This window comes from Malus domestica, chromosome 10, assembly GCF_042453785.1.
Source record: "Malus domestica chromosome 10, GDT2T_hap1".
NCBI classification, from domain to species: Eukaryota; Viridiplantae; Streptophyta; class Magnoliopsida; order Rosales; family Rosaceae; genus Malus; species Malus domestica.
In genome coordinates, this window is record NC_091670.1 from 34,473,023 (window position 1) to 34,491,976 (window position 18,954).

The 18,954-nt window shown below is 36.8% G+C and overlaps 3 protein-coding genes and 1 long non-coding RNA gene across 6 annotated transcripts; 2 read left to right on the forward strand and 2 right to left on the reverse strand.

The window, feature by feature from the left end:
• The first annotated feature begins 557 nt into the window (after positions 1-557).
• On the forward strand, positions 558-2,185 carry LOC103446004 (uncharacterized). Its single transcript, XM_070807142.1, has 3 exons — positions 558-1,633; positions 1,719-1,790; positions 1,965-2,185. Exons 1-3 carry the CDS (start codon positions 689-691, stop codon positions 2,049-2,051), a joined length of 1,104 nt encoding a protein of 367 aa, XP_070663243.1. The 5' UTR covers positions 558-688; the 3' UTR covers positions 2,052-2,185.
• Positions 2,186-4,543: 2,358 nt separating this feature from the next.
• Positions 4,544-7,624, forward strand: LOC103446002 (receptor-like protein EIX2). The gene has a single exon (XM_008385062.4). It carries the CDS (start codon positions 4,544-4,546, stop codon positions 7,622-7,624), a length of 3,081 nt encoding a protein of 1,026 aa, XP_008383284.4.
• A 1,057-nt stretch (positions 7,625-8,681) lies between these two features.
• LOC139188477 (uncharacterized) lies at positions 8,682-10,788 on the reverse strand. Of its 3 annotated transcripts, none has more exons than XR_011571939.1 (5): positions 10,500-10,788; positions 10,237-10,308; positions 9,882-10,031; positions 9,667-9,735; positions 8,682-9,120 (listed from the first exon to the last, which is right to left on the reverse strand). It is a non-coding gene; the product is annotated as an uncharacterized lncRNA (long non-coding RNA). The 3 variants fall into 3 exon arrangements; XR_011571938.1 differs by having other exon boundaries at positions 8,682-9,128; XR_011571937.1 differs by having other exon boundaries at positions 8,682-9,182.
• A 3,390-nt stretch (positions 10,789-14,178) lies between these two features.
• Positions 14,179-18,129, reverse strand: LOC103446000 (allantoate deiminase 2). Its single transcript, XM_008385061.4, has 12 exons — positions 17,670-18,129; positions 17,507-17,583; positions 17,025-17,128; positions 16,866-16,950; positions 16,660-16,776; positions 16,111-16,220; positions 15,921-16,026; positions 15,747-15,833; positions 15,125-15,367; positions 14,891-15,016; positions 14,649-14,813; positions 14,179-14,551 (listed from the first exon to the last, which is right to left on the reverse strand). The coding sequence occupies exons 1-12, from the start codon at positions 17,824-17,826 to the stop codon at positions 14,429-14,431; spliced, it is 1,500 nt and encodes a 499-aa protein (XP_008383283.1). The 5' UTR covers positions 17,827-18,129; the 3' UTR covers positions 14,179-14,428.
• Positions 18,130-18,954: the final 825 nt, after the last annotated feature.

The following is an 18,954-nucleotide window of genomic DNA, read 5'->3' on the forward strand; positions in this document are numbered from 1 at the left end:
GTGGCTTGTCAAGTGTGGGAAGATGCACAATTCAAACAGCATGCAGATAAAGACGATTTTAAATCACCACACATGTGGTAGATTATGGATGAATAGGAATATGAAATAGTCTTGGCTTACTGAGCAGTACTTGGATAGGATCCAACTTAATCCAACATGGCATGTTGAGTCTTTTATGGACACCATTCAAGCTGAATGGAAACACGGTTACTCTAAGATGAAAGCTTATAGGGCTATGCATGCTGCTATGAAGATTATAGAGGGTAAGCATTCTGAGCAATACATAAAATTGTGGGATTTTGGTGAGGAAATTAAAAAGACAAACCCGGGGAGCACTATGAAGATACAGTTGGATGAATGAAGGTTTCAAAAGATGTATGTGTGTTTGGGTGCATGCAAGGAAAGTTTCAAGCATGGATGCAGACCCTTGATTAGTTTAGATGGTTGTCATTTGAAGTCTCAGCATAGGGGTCAATTGTTGGTTGTTGTGGGGATAGATCCCAATGATGAAACTTGGGTGATAGCTTATGCAGTTGTTGAGATGGAGAACAAAGATTCCTGGATTTGGTTCTTGGAGATTCTGGCCGAGGATATTGGGATTATAAATCAACATCGTTGGACATTCATTAGTGACAAGTAGAAGGGTTTAATTCATGCATTCTTGGCGGTTCTTCTCGATTGTTACCACATGTTTTGTGTGCGACATTTGTACACAAACTATAGAGAACAGTTTAATGGTAAGGCACTGAAGGATGCTTTATGGGCTGTTGCCAAGACCACTATAATTCCACACTTTAGAAGAGCTATGGAGGAGCTTAGATTGTTGAGCGAAGATGCATATGATTGGCTCATGAAGAGACCTGGCATTCATTGGAGTAGGTCCCATTTTCAAACGCATACCAAGTGTGAAATGTTGCTGAACAACTTGTGTGAAAGTTTCAATGCCGTGATAGTGAAGGCAAGGTCGAAACCAATTGTAACCATGTTTCAGATCATTCATACCATGTTAATGAGAAAGATTCAAATGAGAAGAGACATTATGATGAGACAACCTGGAGATTTGTGCCCTAAGCTTCAGAAAAAGTTGGAGGTTGCAAAAATAGAAAGTGGTCGATGCATTGCTCAGTGGTCTAGTGGGACTAAATTCCAAATGGATGCTAGAGGAGGTGACCAATTTGTTGTTGACTTGACTGAGCGTACATGTTCATGTCGGGAATTTGACCTCACTGGTCTTCCATGCAGCCATGCCATTGTTGCTATTAATTACAAGCGGGATAAGCCAGAAGACTATGTGGATGTTTGTTATTCCAAGGTTATGTACTTGGAAATATATGGACACTTGATCCAGCCAATGAATGTGATGTCAATGTGGGAGGTCACTGAAAATCCACCTATCCAGCCTCCTCTATATACTAGACAACCTGGAAGACCCAAGAACAAGAGAAACAAAGAGGCTGTAGAAAAGGAGAAAGAAGATAATCCTACACAAAATGAGGCTACTAACATAAGTGGAGATATTCCACAGCCACAACAGCTCTCAAGGAAAGGCCAAAGGACCGTCAAATGTGGAATATGTAAAAAAGAGGGCCACAATACCAGGACTCATCATAGGCATCTTCCTACAAGACAAGAGGTGACACATAACCTTATACAAAGTTATATGATTTCTAAGTTGATTTAAGACTTTATTAATCCTGAAATCCTTTAATTTGTTTTAGGCATCAAGTTCTTCACATGGAGCATCTAGTAATCTAGGTGGTGTACCAAGGAAGAGGGGAAGGAAACCTAAGGTAAGCACTGCTTCACTTGTTTTATTTAGTTAGGGTTTGTAAATGAATTTGTGGCCTATATTGTGATAACTTAGGGATTCTTTTGTATGCATTGGATGTGGATATTCTTTTGTGATAACTTGTGGCCTATATTGTTGTTGATTTGGATATTGTTGTATTGAACATTGGATGTAGGCATCAAGCACGGCTGGAGGTGGAAATTCAGAGGTTCAAACAGATGGAAGAGTGAAGAAGAGAAAGACAAGGCAACCAAGAAAGTGAAGTGTTGCCATACAAGAACAAACTGGGTTTTTTGATGTTGGAATTTTTTGCTAGTGGCTAGAATATTTTGTGAATGCTGGCAGCAGCTAGAAACTGTTTTTTTCTTTTGCTTAGCTAGGAACTGCTATTTTGCTCCCAATTGGATTTGTGGCTTATTAGGAACTGCTATTTTGCTACTGGCTGGATATCCTTTTGGGAACATGCTAGCTTGTTAGGGTTTTTTTATGGTTATATCCAGTTGAACTCCTAGATGTTAGCTTTGGTTGCCAATATATGGAACATGCTTGTTATTTGGTTACCAAGAAAGTGAAATATATTGCTACTTTAGTTGCCTATTTGGATATTGGAATACATTTTTACCTATTCACTGATTACTGTGGGAATATGCATTTCTGCATTTTGGATTGCATCTGATGCAATTGTTCATAATTTAGCCACCAAAACCCATAAAGAAATAGGAGTTTAAAAAAAAAAAATTGGCGGGAAAATTTTGGCCACATGGGCACTTTTTGTTGAGTTGGCATGACGTGGCAGCTGGGTATCCACGTGTGCAAGTTTTGGAGGGAATGGGCTGACGTGTAACAGGGTCCACTAATGACACGTCAACATTTAACAGATCAATGGATGGAAAATCTAACGGAGGTATTATTTTGAAATAAAATGGTACGTGAGGTATGAAAGTGAAATGTTTTAAAGTTATTGTATGAGGTTGTAATAGACCTCAAACTTGAAGGGCTACTGTGTAATTTACCCTTCTTTTTATTAGTTTTAGGGTTGGGTCTGGCAGAACACTTAGTTTTACGGTCTAGTGGTTATAAGTAAGGTCTTAGTTTCGAATTTCGAAAATGACAAGTTCGCAACTAATTTATTCCCTCATCCCTTAATGTAAATATATCGTTGTATAAAAATATTATTAACTATGAAATGTTGAACTTATGCTTTTTTTAAGACGACCCTGCTGATGCATATTTGTACTCCGCACTTCAGTATCGGGATACATTCACAAACTATATAATTCTTTAAGTTTGTTCATTTGCTCAGAAGATAGCTCCTGAAGTCCTAAGTTTATGTTGTGCTTAAACCAATCAACTGGGGGAAGAGGAACTCCATACATTGCTTTCAATGTCAGCGTTGTTTGGCTTCTTGAGAAGTAGTTGCAATTAAAACCTCTATAGTAATAAACTAATAATGTTAGAATTAAATTAATTTTATAACTATAAGGAGGCGCAGTAACACAATTATTTTTTGATTTAATAATCCTGAATTAATTATGAATACAAAGTACTGGAGCATGTTAATTTCCAAGATAGAAGATCAAAGAAAGTAAATGCAAACACAGTCGAGAAAATGCATCAACTCATTATATAGCTTTGGCATGTAAAAGTAGTTATCAAATACAGTGATAAACTAGTCTTAGCTTTTAAAAATAATTGATCCGACCGAGCATTATACAGCTTTGGCACCCACAGTCGAGAACATGCATCAACGCGACCACCCATCGGAATCAGGCTTTCTTCTTCGGTGGAAAATGATTGCTGTTAATGGAAAGGGATTTCATGCAACAACAAGAAAGTAGGGTACAGACAGAAATTATACAAAGCAAGGGCAACTGTGTGTGAAACTGTATAACGCGCTAAACAAGTTCAATGAATAGAGCCTACCATTATTGCTGTGGACAACCTAGTCAAGAAGAAAGATCAACTTTACTATCTCATTGGATGATGGACTGGCAAACTTTTAAAACGCGGTAGAGCTAGGGAAGTTTCAAATTGCACACCCTGTAACCAATTTTCGAAGATACCAAGTTACCAACCTTTTGACTGGCAATGTGAAAATTTCACGATTTTGTACCTTAATTTGTTCCATATTTATTTGAATGTCTTGGACATGTTCAACAGAATGCGAAGACAGTATGTAGCAGCTGCAAGGGGACCGTAGCGCAGTTGATAAAGAGCATTTACCCATGCACTTGAGGCCTCGACTTTGAATCTTCCTGGCCTCCCCCACTATCGCTTGTATCAACAAAACCACGACAAGGCCATTTGAAAATACCAATTAAGTTACCGTCTGCGAAGCTGTATAATTTTTTTTTACCAAGCCTAAAGTAAACATGTTTGTAGTACAATTATACACTACTGTAACACGTTTATGGTACAATGAGTAAATCCTACCATAATTGCCTTGGATACTAAAGTCATGAAAATAATTTAAAAGCGTGTGGGCACCTACCTGAGTGTGAGGGGACTCGTAAACTTGTAAAATGGGTTGAGGACTAGGAATATGGGGACCTACCTGAGTCCGACGGGACTCGAAAACTTGTAATGAGTTGAGGACTTGGAATATGGGCACCTACATGAGTCCGACGGGACTCGAAGACTTGTAAACTGGGCTGTTCACACGGAAATTTCAGCAAAAACACCTTATATATATGAGTTCCCTTATTGTGCTCACTAGCCATCTGCAGAAAATTGAGAGAACAGTAAATTTGTATGATGGATGCCCTGTATGCTAAGTTATTCAACCCTACCTATCACCTCAATAATTCTCACTATTTGCTCTTCTTGTTGTTGGTGTCCTTATATCTAGACACTGCTAAAGTCTGCTTGGGTGATGGACTTCCGGGCATTACTGTGAAGTTGTGCATGGATGAAGAGAGACGTGCGCTTCTCAACATCAAGCAAGATCTCACCGATCCCTCTGGCAGGCTTTCTTCTTGGGTAGGCAATGATTGTTGTCAATGGGAAGGGATTTCATGCAACTACACCACAGGTCATGTTGCGAAGCTGGACCTCCGGAATAAGCATGAGCCAAATCCCACTGGTGATGATGAAAACTGGGACGAGCTTGCTTATGAACGTTCGTGCTTAGGTGGTAAGATAAATCCTTCTTTGCTTCGCTTGAAACATTTAAATTACCTAGATCTAAGCTCCAACAATTTTCAAGGTATTCAAATTCCTGAGTTCTTCGGACGGCTTGAAAGTTTGAGGTATCTCAATATCTCATCTGCGTCGTTTGGGGGGGTGATTCCTTCTTCCCTTGGTAACTTGTCATACTTGAACTATCTTGACCTTCGTTCTGATGTCTCCTTATTGGAAATACCTTCCAGAAACTTGAATTGGCTTTCTCATCTCTCTTCCCTGAAATACCTTAATCTCGGAGGCATCGACCTTGGCGGCACAAAAGTAAGTTGGATGCATGCTGTTAACATGCTTCCATCCTTACTAGAGTTGCACTTATCTTCATGTCATATTGTAATTGAAAGCCTTCCACTCTCACTGCAAAGGATCAACTTCACGTCACTTTTGGTCCTTGATTTGTCATGGAACCATATAAATAATTCTTCATTTCCCAACTGGCTTTTTAATCTTACTAGCCTCAGAAAACTTGATCTACGCTCGAATTCCTTCAGTGGTCCTTTTCCAAGTGAACTTGCAGGCCTCAAATCTTTAGAATATCTTGATTTATCTAACATGGGATTTAAAGGTCTCATTCCCAAGGGCATTGGAAATATGTGCAAGCTAAAGATCTTAAATCTTATGGAGAACTTACTTGATGGGGGGATGGAAGCGTTTTTGAGGAGTTTCTCAGATTGTCCGAATAATACATTAGAGTCACTGGATTTGTCTTTTAATTCGTTCACAAGCCAATTGCCGGCCTCCTTAGGAATATTAAAAAATCTGCGATATCTTAACCTTGGGAACAACTACTTTTGGGGCTCAATTCCTAAATCTATTGGAAACTTGTCGTTGTTGAAAACATTGGACCTGTCTTATAATCATATGAACGGGTCCATTCCAGAAAGTTTGGGACAACTCTCCGAGCTGGTTGATCTTTATCTGACTGCAAATTCATGGGCAGGCATGCTAACAGAATCCCATATGTTAAATCTCACCAGATTAAAATATGTTTCGATATACAGCGAGGAGCCCATGTCCCTCATTTTCAACGTGTCTTCTGAGTGGGTTCCTCCTTTCAAGCTCCACACAATTCTGATTAACTACTGTCGAGTAGGCCCTGCCTTTTCTGTTTGGCTTCAGTCTCAAACTGAGCTCATTGATGTCACCATTAGTAGAGCCGGATTCTCAGATTCCATACCAGAGGAGTGGTTCATGAAGATATCTTCGCAAGTTAAATCTCTGGATTTATCTTACAACCAATTCAAGGGAAGGCTTCCATTCCAACTGAAGTTTCCAGAGTTAAAATCTATAAATTTGGGTCATAACCAGTTTGATGGTCTACTACCACTTTGGTCCACTAATGCGACCGTCATTGATCTTGAAAGCAATTTGTTATCCGGGAAAATTCCCTCAAACATTGACGAATTGATGCCCAATTTGCGACAATTGTGTCTGTCGGAGAATCATTTGACAGGTATTATTCCACCCTCTATATGCAAAATCCACCATCTGATGGTCCTGTCGCTAAGAAGAAATTGGTTATATGGAGAATTCCCTCATGAGTGGAGTTTGTGGAGCATAATAACTGTTGTCGATGTTGCATACAACAATCTCTCTGGTAATGTTCCGACTTCAGTGGGTATCCCAAGGTCTCTTCAAGTTTTAAAGATGAACGACAACAAGTTCACCGGCGAAATTCCTTTTTCCTTGAACAATTGTTCTACTTTGAGGCGGCTTGATCTGGGAGGGAACAAATTCACGGGAAACCTGCCCTTATGGATTGGATCAAATGTATCAACATTGCAACTGTTACAATTGGGATCCAATCTTTTGAGCGGACAGATTCCCCAACAATTCTGCAGTCTCATCTACCTTCACATCCTCGACCTTGGTCACAACAACATTTCAGGTAGCATTCCAAAGTGTTTGAATAATATGACTTCTCTAGTGGATTCTGCTTCTCTAGGCGGTAATGATTCCAGTGAATGGTACCTCTATCGATATATATATGATGCGCAAACAACAGTCACATCAAAAGGGAGAGAACTCGACTATGGACGCAGCCAAATGCAATATGTAAAGAGCGTTGATCTTTCGTCAAATAATTTACAAGGTGAAATCCCCGAAGAAGTAAGCAGTCTCATTGAATTGGGCACCTTGAACTTGTCGATGAACCAATTAAGTGGAAAGATTCCCTCGAAGATTGGAAACTTGCGTTTGCTGGAAAATCTTGATCTCTCGCTCAACCACCTTTCAGGACATATTCCTCAAAGCCTTTCTTCTCTTACCTTCCTGTCTCACTTGAACTTGTCCTACAACAACTTGACAGGAAGAATTCCTACAGGCAACCAGCTACAAACGCTGGTTGACAAATCCATTTACGAGGGAAATCCATCATTGTGCGGTGCTCCTCTTTCAACTTCTTGCCCTGGAGATGAGACGCCTACAAGACAACCTTTGCATGTAGAAGACAACACAGATAAAGAAGAAAGGCTTTGGTTGTATGTCAGTGTGATACTCGGCTTTGTCGTAGGCTTCTGGGGAGTTTGTGGCACTTTAATAATAAAGAAGTCATGGAGGTATGCCTATTTTAGATTCTTCGACAACATCAAAGACAAGGCAGCCCTAGCAATTGCACTCAAAGCGGCTCGTTGGAGAAGGAGATGGGAAAAATAAAATGAAATGTTGGTAGTAATCGATGCCTAGCTGTTATTGTAATGTAATGTATGATACTACTATGCAATAAAATAAATCATGGACTTCCGATATGCATGCATGAAAAGTGATTTCATGTCACTTACGGAACATTATTTTCTCATGTTGTTTAGGATATGAAATTCCAAGCATATATATTTTAGTTAAGAGAAAGCTAGGTAGATTAATTCTTTAGATCAAATTTGCAAGAGATTTTTTAATGTGCTTGGAACATGGGCACATACGCCATTATATAAATGAAGGGACACTTGAAAAAAAAACTTTCTTCCACTTGTATAATAACATATGATGTACTGCCCGTGTTTCACACACATTAAAAAAATCTCTTCAATTTGAAAACCATGTGATGCGACTTCCTAGCTTACCCTTTGTTGAAATCACTTTCATAATGATAGACAAGAATGCGCGAGCGCTTCTCATCTTTTAATTAAAATCTTCAGTGTTTTTTGTTGGAAATTAGTTTTAAGTTTTATTGAGTTTACTTGTAGGCCAAGGAGTAGAGTTCCTTGTCCATTAAGTTTCAAATTTTTTTGCTCGTCTTGTCCAGCGAGGAAAGGCGACAGCGTCGGGGTGAGTCTTGATGCAAAGAGGCTTAGAGGATGGGAATTTATTTGTTACAACAATTAAAGAGTTGGACCGCTACAATGTTGTATTTTCTTCGCAACATGGTATGAATTACTGGCAAGGTTTTTCATGCTTATGAACAAAAAACTATCTGCCCAACCTTGCGTTACACCCTTTGCTCATGTCCACGAAAGGAAGGTATTACTTTCTTATAACGGCACTCCTGCATTTTCAAATTTCTCAAGGGTATCAATGGAAAATGATGGTTTGTTGCATACAATAACAGCAACATAGAGTTATAGACATTCTGAACACAATCAATGAAAGTGGAAATTGGCATTGTTTGAACACATACTATGGCCAAAAGATCACTTACTGGCGAGAATTTGAGTTTAGGAGAAACTAGCAAGAGTGCCCGCGCGATGCCGCGGGTTTTGAAACTGTACAAAATATGTAGAAAGTTATAATGTGTATATATACTATTTGCATACATGTGAAATCTATTTACAATCGTAAAAAAAGATTTCAACTTCGACATAACAAAAATAGTTTGCGGAAATCTTAGCAAGAAACAACTATATACATGAAGGGATCCCCTATAATGAATAGTTTGCACAACCCTAGATGATATAGCAAGAAATGAAGAACAAAAAACCTTTCCTTCTGTAAAAATGAAAGTAGTAATAACAACATTAGTTCTAGACATAATTAAAGTGTCGAATATAGGAGCATACTTATTAGCTATTGGATTATACCTCATCAATGACAAACAGCCAATTTCCGCACCATTTTTCTAGAGCTTCATAGTTGGCATAGTCTGGAGCTACGTAACAAATCTCTCCACTTCTTTGAGATAGTTTCGAACAATCTGTGGTTCCCATGGGACACCTTTGCTTAACATCTCAATGCCAAATCATCAGGAAATCCAAGAATAAGACATTGATGCAAAGATTCTCTATATTCCAAAAGATTGTTAAATAAAACCAACCACATACTCGAAACCAAAAAAGAGAAAAACTACATGCGTATAGAGCTATAGATAAGATAAAATTCAGTTCTTTGCAAAACCAAAAAAAATGAAATAAAAATAAAATCCAACGAAATAAAAGATGAGTATATGCAGTAATAGTCATATAGGAGTGAGTTCATCAGCTGTAATTTGGTATTTCAGATTGGCTCATTCATCATTGCTATAAAATTTCAATCATGGCATTCCCATTAAATTTCAATTTTGAAGTAACAACTCCACATTCCCCAAACTATTAAACCAAAACGCAACAAACTCACACCAAATTTTTCATTTTTTTCCGCATCTTTCAACACAATAAACACATTATGGACTGTTCATATCAACACGGATGGTATGATTATATTTAAAAGATAGCAAATTAGTAAAAAATAATAATCAAAACTTGGGAATTATGGTTGTTTAATTGTACCTAAGCTGCAGTAGTCCTTGTTGGTGTTGTGGTTGCTGGTGTTAATCAGCCTTTTAGGGAGTAGAAGACCTTCAATTATAGAGCAATACAGAACCTGGAATTAAATTTCAATTTCTCTTTGCATAGGACAGTTTAAAGTTTAAAGATTAAAATTCTACACACTTTCTAGCCCTAAATTTTCCCGGGAAACAAACGGAAAGTGATAGAAGTCATACCTAGTCCACGAGAGCAGACGCGATCGGCGAGTTTGGCGGATCATGCTGGCAGAGATGTCTGGTGAGAAAAGGAAAGCAAACAGGGGCAAACGCCCTATGCTCCATGGGTCGACTAAAATTGGGTACGGCTAAAAACCCAGAATTCAATCACTGAGAAAACATCAACAACCAAAATCACACCAAAATTCATAAAATTTAAAAAAAAATATATGGGTTTTATTTTTCGGGTAGTGAATGAGTAAAAATACCACGAATGGTGCTGAGGACTAAATCAAACAACAGTAAAATTAAACCCTACTTTATTTATTTTTTAAATTCGAAAAAAGGAAGATGGTAATGATTTTTCTTCACAAACCTTTCTAACCCCATGAAGGGCGCTCCTGTCAAGTCCTTCAGTGAACATATCTCTTCTGGGTTCTTCCTTTACCTGCACAAAAAGTCAAAAAAATTAAAAACCCACAAACCAAAAACTGAAAAAAAAAAATCAACTTTTTTTCTCCAGAGATCCTGACAAAGAAGACTGGAGAGAAAACTGAAGAGATCTCCACTGTGTTTCTAAGAGAGAGGTCGAAACGAAGGAGACGTTGTCCAACGGATGAAGAGGAAAGAGGGAGGAACCTGGAGAATGAGGGAAGAACAGCGCATCGTTTCTATTGTTCCAGAAAAAAGATCTGCACAAATTTTGACTGGTTCTGTCGTTTTTAGCAAGAAAATGAGAGAGAAAACTTCATCGAAAGAACTCGAGAACGGCGATGGGAGGGGATGCCCTTTCTGAGATTAGCGAATGGAAAAGAAAATGGGTTTTTCCACTGCTTTCGTCGGCTTTCCACCACTTTTCTTTCCACGATGACCAACACGTGTAGACGTGGAGCTGAGAAAAAAAAAAGCGATTGCAGGAAATGGAAGGCAGAGAATGAAACAACAGAGAAATCCAACAGGAAAGGCCATTGATGAAGAATGCGTGGCCAGCCAGGACAAAGTGGTCATTTCACTGTGTAAAAGAGGCAGCACAACGGGAGATCAAGAAGAAACCGAGGGGCAAATTCGTCAAATCACTGTTAATGAACAGTGTTCAGAAACTGAGTTTTAGTATATATAATTTATTTGTGCATATAGTCAATTACATTGTTTTCTATGAGTGTAGGTTTCCATTTTTCGGGGTTATTTATAATAATATCAAAGAAACCATTTGCAAAGAGTGTTAATGTGAACCTCTTTGCACCCTACACAATAAACAAACGTTAACACTCTTTGCAAATGATTTTATTAATATTTTTATAAATAACCTCGAAAAAATAGAACTATACTTACAAAAACAACATAATCGATTATATGCACAAATAAATTTTTTGCATACTCAAATTGTCTTTGCCCATCGTTATAGTAAGTGATATTTCGGCCATAGTATACGCTCTCAAACAATGCTGATTTCCACTTCCATTAATTGTGTTTAGAATGTCTACAACTCTACTCATGTTTTGTTATTGTGTGAAACATACCATCATTGTCCATTGATACTTTTACAAATTTGAAAATACAAGAGGGCCAATATAGTAAAGTAATGCATTCCCTTGATCTTCGACATGAGTAAACGGTAGATTGCAAGTGATATTAACTTTTGTAAACTTCAAAAGTTAAATACGCACAAGAAAAAAACACAGTTATAAAACTGTATAAAGTGTTAACAAAAGAAACTAAGAAAAAACAAAAACAGAAGTTCACCATCATAATTAAGAAAGAAAACTGCTAAATCTTTAGATACGGATGATGGACACACATATATAAGAGGGAGGGGAGGATTATATCCCCTCCTAATCTCTCTTACCATCTTTGTTTCTTTCTATTTGAATGACTACGGTTAAGTCACGTTAACATCTTATATTAATTTTTTTATAAAGATAAAAAGACAAAAAACAAAATGTGAGAGAAAGTGAGAAAAAAAAATAGAAATAGGAGAAAAAAAAAATCCGACTCCCCCTCTCGATGACCCTGCCTTGGTTTGGTAGGCAGCAAAGCCTTCACAAGGAAGGTGTCAAGCATGCGGTCCGTATAGAGTAGTGATGGAGCTTTCTATTGGCCACCCAACAAATATCTAATGCTTTGTCAAAGGGGTGTTTTTTTTTTAAATTTTTTTTTAACCTCTCACTTTCTTGCTTTAGAAGGAAAATCTCATTTCTGCAGTTGCTTTCTCAATATCCAGATTCTTGAATAAAACCCATATTCGGCATGGTTCTTGCATTTATTCTAATTGGAAATTTTCAGGAATACATGGTCAAGTAAAAGTGGTATATAAGCCATTTGTTTTCAAAATCACAGTAGGAAATACTAGGAACAGTTTTTAGAAAGTCATGGAGTATATGATATTCCCCACACTCAATCTGTGTAATTTGGGACACAATTACTAGTGATTGGTTAAGGATGCGAAGAGGCATAAAGGATGAGGATTTATCTGTTACATTGATTGAAGTGGTAGACCGCTACAAAGTTATACTTTCTTAACAACGTATATAACTTATGTTTCCTGTGCTTATGAATTAAATATTACAGCCAAACCTTATCTCGGTAGTACTCTTAATATTAAAAGAAACCAATTTGTGTCCCTTGAAAAATAACTTTGTGTTACGACTTACGACTTACGAAAACTATTCATAACACAAAATCATTTTTAAGGAACACAAACTGATTTTTTATTTTATTTTTTAAATTCTAAGAGCACCATCGAGATTAGGTTTGGCAGATGGTATTTGATTCATAAGCATGAGATAACCTTGCTAGTAATTGATAACATGTTGCAAATGATTTATAACTTTGTAACGGTCCAACACTTCAATTGATGTAACAGATGAACCCCATCTCTTATGCCTCTTCGCATCACGCCAACCACTAATAATCGTGTGGCAAATTACAGATTCAGTACGGTGCTTGATAATTATCCTCTCGGTGCAATCAATATCATAACTCATAATCTTCTAAAAATTGTTCTAGTGTTTTTACTGTTGTTTTTTAAGACAAATACCTTATTGTTACTCAGTACTACGGTCTGGTGGTATTCCTCTTTACTTGGAAACGTTAAGAAATTTCGTAGATGACGAATTCAATACCAAATTAAGTTGCTCATTGTGTGATTTAGCCAAACTCTCCATCATTTTAACACAAAAATATATGGTTGTACTAAAAAAAATATATAAATACCTTATTAAATACCCTAGAGTAAATGCAAGAACGATGTCAAAAAGTTATAACTCAAACTCACAGCATTCACACCACAACTAAAAGCCATTAAAATTAATGAAAATTAAATTACGTACTAAACAAAAGGGTAATGTGAACACTTACACAAGAAGAATTACCATATATCTTCGTGCTTGGCCAATTATCCGACGTTTGATCCAAAGAGAGCTCAACTGAGAGTCGAAACATATAACAAGAAAATTATATAACAACCATACATACACAAATATATGGTATGAAAGAGAGTGAAGAATAATTAAAGTGAAGTACTTAACTCTTAAAACCGATAATGCAGTAGATGTTTTCCCTCATATTTTCCTTGTCGTTTCATAATCCATCAGTCTCACTATCTCTTGAATTGTTATATACGACGGACCGGACTCCTATTTCTTTTTGTTTTTGGGTAAAAACTGGACTCCTACTCTTTGGTGTAAAGTATGAACAGATCTAAGGTGTTGACAAAAGAAACCAAGCAAGAACAACAAATACAAGTTCACTATCATAATTAAGAAAGCAAACTACTAAATCTCTAGATTTGGATGATCGACACATATATGTACAAGGGGGAGAGAAAGTGTAGTAAGGCTTCCTGGACAATAGGCAACTCAATTCTCTTAAATAAACAGTAACTGCATGCAGTGAATAGTAACTGTCCAAGTGCATCTCCACCTCTAAACTAAATAGCTAGTCAATTTGTATTAAAATATTAGTATTTTTTATTTAGTTTAAGTACCTAAAACTCCCTAACCTTTTAGTGTCTTTCCAATTGACCTCAACCTTTTTAAACATTTCAAACAAATACTTCCTTACATCAACAACTCATCAAAACTCTTGCAGCTGAGATGAACTTGCATGGCATGGATATACAGCTACGCGTTTTGTGTAAATAATACAAGAATAATTGTTTTTTTTTCCTCACATGTTCTCATGTTATTAACATTGAATGCTAGCATGGCAGTGAACCTGAGCCATACAAGTTCTCTTTAAAGTTGGAACCGTTATAAAAAGCCAAGGTAATAAAATTGCAAATAACACCAATTATAGCCCTATCGGACTAAAGCATAGGTTTTGAGGGTAGGTCAATCTTAACCTCCAAGTCGGAAATGACACTAGTTTCAGAAATAATACAAACACTCTTGAGTACACGAAACGAAAAAAAGACTATTATTCACATTGCAGATAATATGATACCTCATAAGAGCGAGCAAAAACTATACACAAAACAGCCACCTGAAACTGTACAATTGACAAATTTCTTATACGTTCTAAGACTATTTAGATGTTCTGCAATAATCCGTGTCAATAAATCCTGCAGTTTACAGTTGAGTCTCTATGAATGCCAAAATTGCCAAACCAGATGCCCAAACATCGTCGTCCAATACATGCTCTTCAGGGGAGTGACTTACGCCTCCTCGACAGCGCACGAAAAGCATTCCCACCTGTTCACAAGTTCTCAGGCCAGAATTGTCCACAAGAAAATAAAACAAACAATAACATGGTTCATGATTCATAATTCTCTGGAAAATGAAAACAAACCTTGGTTAAATGAGATAGAGCCATTGCATCGTGTCCTGCTCCACTCATTAACACGGGAATTTCATCCTCAATGGCTGCACCTGTCATTCTCTTGAGCCCGATATATGCTGCAGATTTCAGCTTTGAACTCAACTCAGAATCACAAATGGCTGCACCTGCATCATGCTGAAAAATACAAACCATATAATGTTAACAGTTAAGCTTCCTGCAAAAAGATTAACTAGGATAGGAAAGTCCCTTACCTTACGATCAATTGTACAAGAAACAGAGCGTCTATCACAAATTTGATACACTTGGTTAGAAAACTCATACACAACAGCTTCACGTCCCATGTCATCTATCGTACGTAAATCTACGGTGAATGTTACCTGAAACCAAGAGTTTCATTTTCATTACAGATGTTAAGAAGTGAATGATAACTAACCACCTTTGGGCTGGTTATCAAATTTGACAGTGTCGTGAGGTGAACTTCTTGCCTGGCCAGGAATGACGTTGCTTGCACTCGGCCAAGTTGATATCTCTCCAACAGTACAAACAAGCGAAGCTGAAAGCGACTCCATCGAGAAACTTTTGCATTGACCATCAAAAGACAAAAAATCTTGAGGGCTTTTACATAAGCTTTCTAATGAATAAATTGCTTCAGCAGCAGCAGCCATAGGGTCACGACGCATAGACATTGGAACTGTTCCAGCATGCCCCTGGGAACCTCTCATCGTAACCTACAACATTTATGCATATCAAACTGCTCAATCAAGATAAGAAGCTAAAATTGCAACAAGACGTCGATGATCAAATAAAGTCTATATTACTTGTAAAGAGCTTCCGTGCAAATCTCTTATTGACTGAGTTTTGCCATAAAATTTTACAAGATTGTACCCTTTGTGAGCTGTACACATATATGTAGTTCATGATACTCATCCAATTTTTCATATATTATGTTTATCTCGATTTTGAATTGCCCACGAATTCCAAAAATAATATTCAGCCACAAAATAGAATTACTCACTATATAAGAATTATCTTCTTTTTCATAAAAAAATGGACCACAATTTAGATATGATGCAACTATGCAAACGGAAATATTTCATAATCGTATACCTTTATTCGTGTCTGTCCAGCTATGCCTTTAACCACAGCTAGAGGAAAGCCAACCCATTCTAGTACAGGTCCTTGTTCAATATGAATCTGCAACATGAATATTGAGGGTCAAATGCTAGAATAACTTATAAGGCGATGATACTAATACAATACAACCAGCATAGGTCACCGTACCTCAACATAACCCCAGACCGACTTTGGGTCATATTTAAGCTGCAACAAGTGCTCCTCTGTAATTTCTATGGAGTTCTTCTTAAGAGCATCTTCAATTGTTACATCACTGAACAAGGATTTATTACATGTAAGTACATTGATGGTAAATAGTGTTTCAAACAGATATATAATGGGAATTATCCGAGGAAACCTTTTATCGGATATTTTGAGTGCTGAAACGGGTAAAATTCCTGCTACAGCAGCACTGCCTAAGAATGTAGACTGATACCTTACTCCCTCTTCATCACTAAATGCTATTACCTGCAATGTTGTGAAGCATAGATAGCATGAAACAAATAGTTAGATTTCTGGTATAGCCACTACAGAGTCACTCCACATACAGTTTTGCAAGAAATTTCTGCTCCTACATACTGTAAAACATGAAGGGACTAACTGGAAAACTAAACAGGTTAAATTTCCCTTAATTTCACTCCGACGAAATATACAACTTGAATGAAAAGGCCACGAATTGGAAAATAGAGAGTTAATGATGAAACTTAATCGAAAAGGCATAATAGATTAGACCCTACACGCAATTCCACTTTGAGATATCTCCAGATGAAAAATTGGTATGGTTTCACAAAACCTCTATTCAAGTAAGATAAACACATAGGAGAATATTACCACAGAAAACTTCTAAAATCATTTCAATAAAGCGCCGATATATATCTTTCCCATAAAACTTTAATTGTTCACTGACCTCAACTGGCCGGCTTAGTTCTCCCAACTTTCCATTGACCTTCAAAACCTTCAATGCAGATAACACAGAAATGATGCCTAATGCTCCATCAAATTTCCCACCATCAACAACAGTATCCTGTTATAACCCGAATTGTTAAATATCAGGATACAATAGTCCCAAGTTTAAGTTCAAATAATTAGGAAACTGAGGGAAGAAAATATTACCAAATGAGAACCCATTAACAGAGCTTCCGCACTAGCATTCCTTCCCTCAACTCGACCGTGTACATTCCCCAAGCAGTCAACCCATCTGAAAATCAAGACAAAACATGAGACAAGAATTCCTGAAACACATTTTGGATACACAGATGGATAGAAGCTGACGTTCTCAAACCCGCGTCTTCCATCCATTCCCGGATAAGATTTCCTGCCCTCAGAGCAGCCGGGCTCATGAATGTCCTCTCAAGATATCCATCACCATCACTTACCTGATGGTCAAGGGTCAAGGCAACAAAATCAAAATTAAAACATGATCACTTTCACTACCATAACATACATGGATTTGCAAAATTGAGTTATGAGAACCCAAAAAGAAACACCAAACCAATGCAAGGAAAAAGAAAAGGTCTGAGCTGCTAAGGATTACAGTTACCGTTACAGTAGTTGTAACAATTGCAAGAACCCTACTTAAGATTATATATTTCAAATAGACAATCATCAAACCCATGAAAAATAGAAAATTCATGGGTTCTAGATAAATTAATTAGTATATATCGAATTAATTTAATATCTCCATCTTTTATATAAAATTAGTACTTTAAAAAAAAAAAAAGAGAAAGGGAACATGAAGTCTGGAAATATCATACCCGTCCAAGCTGGTGAAGTCTAGCCACAGCCTCATCCCTCAGAATTTTCGGATACGAACCGCTCTCTTCTCCAACACCTATTCGTACGAATATTATTAATGATAAAAACACATACAAATTAGATTTTAAGATAAACATGTCAATTAGTGCCATTGATAATTACCAGAAACCCCAAAAGATGGAGTGATGGTTGATGAAGAAAGCAGAAGCACCAAATAGCTGACCAAAACCACTGAATCATGGAAACTGCAGGAGGTGAAAATGGAGGTGGGATTAATGGCGGAATAGGTTCTCTTGTCGACACGTGTAACAGTTGCCATGGCTGCCACCTGAACCAAAGCTTTGTGCAAATTGTGAGATTTAGGGTGCACCTTAATGGTTGCCTACATAAAAGATATTTTGATTCTACTATAGAATTAATATGAAAATTAGACTAATTTTACAAGCATGTGCATTGGGTTTTTTTTTATAGACGTGAAATTTATACTCTTAATACAACATCTTATTATGAAGAATTTTCAAGCCTAATATATAAATAACATAAACAAAGCAGCATAAAGTTTATTCATTAGATTTATGCATAAACAACATGTTCTGATCCCATATAAAAGTTGAAGTTCTTCAAAAAACCAATTATCAATTTGTTGTGTAATAATTGACAATGATGACGTGTGGGTTGATGTGGACCCAACTATATATGTGAGTCCTTCATGACGATACTTGCTTGATTCTCTTTGTGAGGATTATGAGGATTCTTTAATCACATCTAGTCATTGTACATTGTGCGGTAAAAAATCATTATAATTTTTTTATTAAAAATTGAATATAAATAGTATCTGACAAGAACTGACCGTACAATATAAAATAAATGAATGTGATTAGAGGATCTAGAAAGGATCCTCTCGTGAGTCCCGTATGACTTGGCAGTATCTTGATTTTAATATGTGGAGAGCATCTATAAAAGAGACTGTATATTAATTATTTTTATTCAAAACAAGATTTTAGAATGGTATATATGTTGCGGTTTTTGGAATCCCACAAGGATTATTTTATAAATTATGTCGAATCCGGCAGAAAATGACATTACTGTTAATGTTAGCATCTTATAGTATGTTTATTACCAGAAAAATATATATCATATATACAATTTATAAATTCTATTCTCGTTTCTTAACTCACATTAAAAATTAATATATTTCACACTCGAATGACCTGCGTATGTTAACTGAAAAGGAAGAGTTCCTATAACTGAGAGGGAGAATTCGAACTATTATAGAGCTATTATTAATATTTTTAAATAAGACTATTTTTTAATACAAGCTATAGTTTAGCTAAATTAATCTAATTATAAAGAGGATTGAGGAGGGATTCGAACTTCAGTACACATAATAAGAAATTTGATATTGTATCATAGGGATTGAAAGAAATCGCATCCCTTTCAAAAAGAA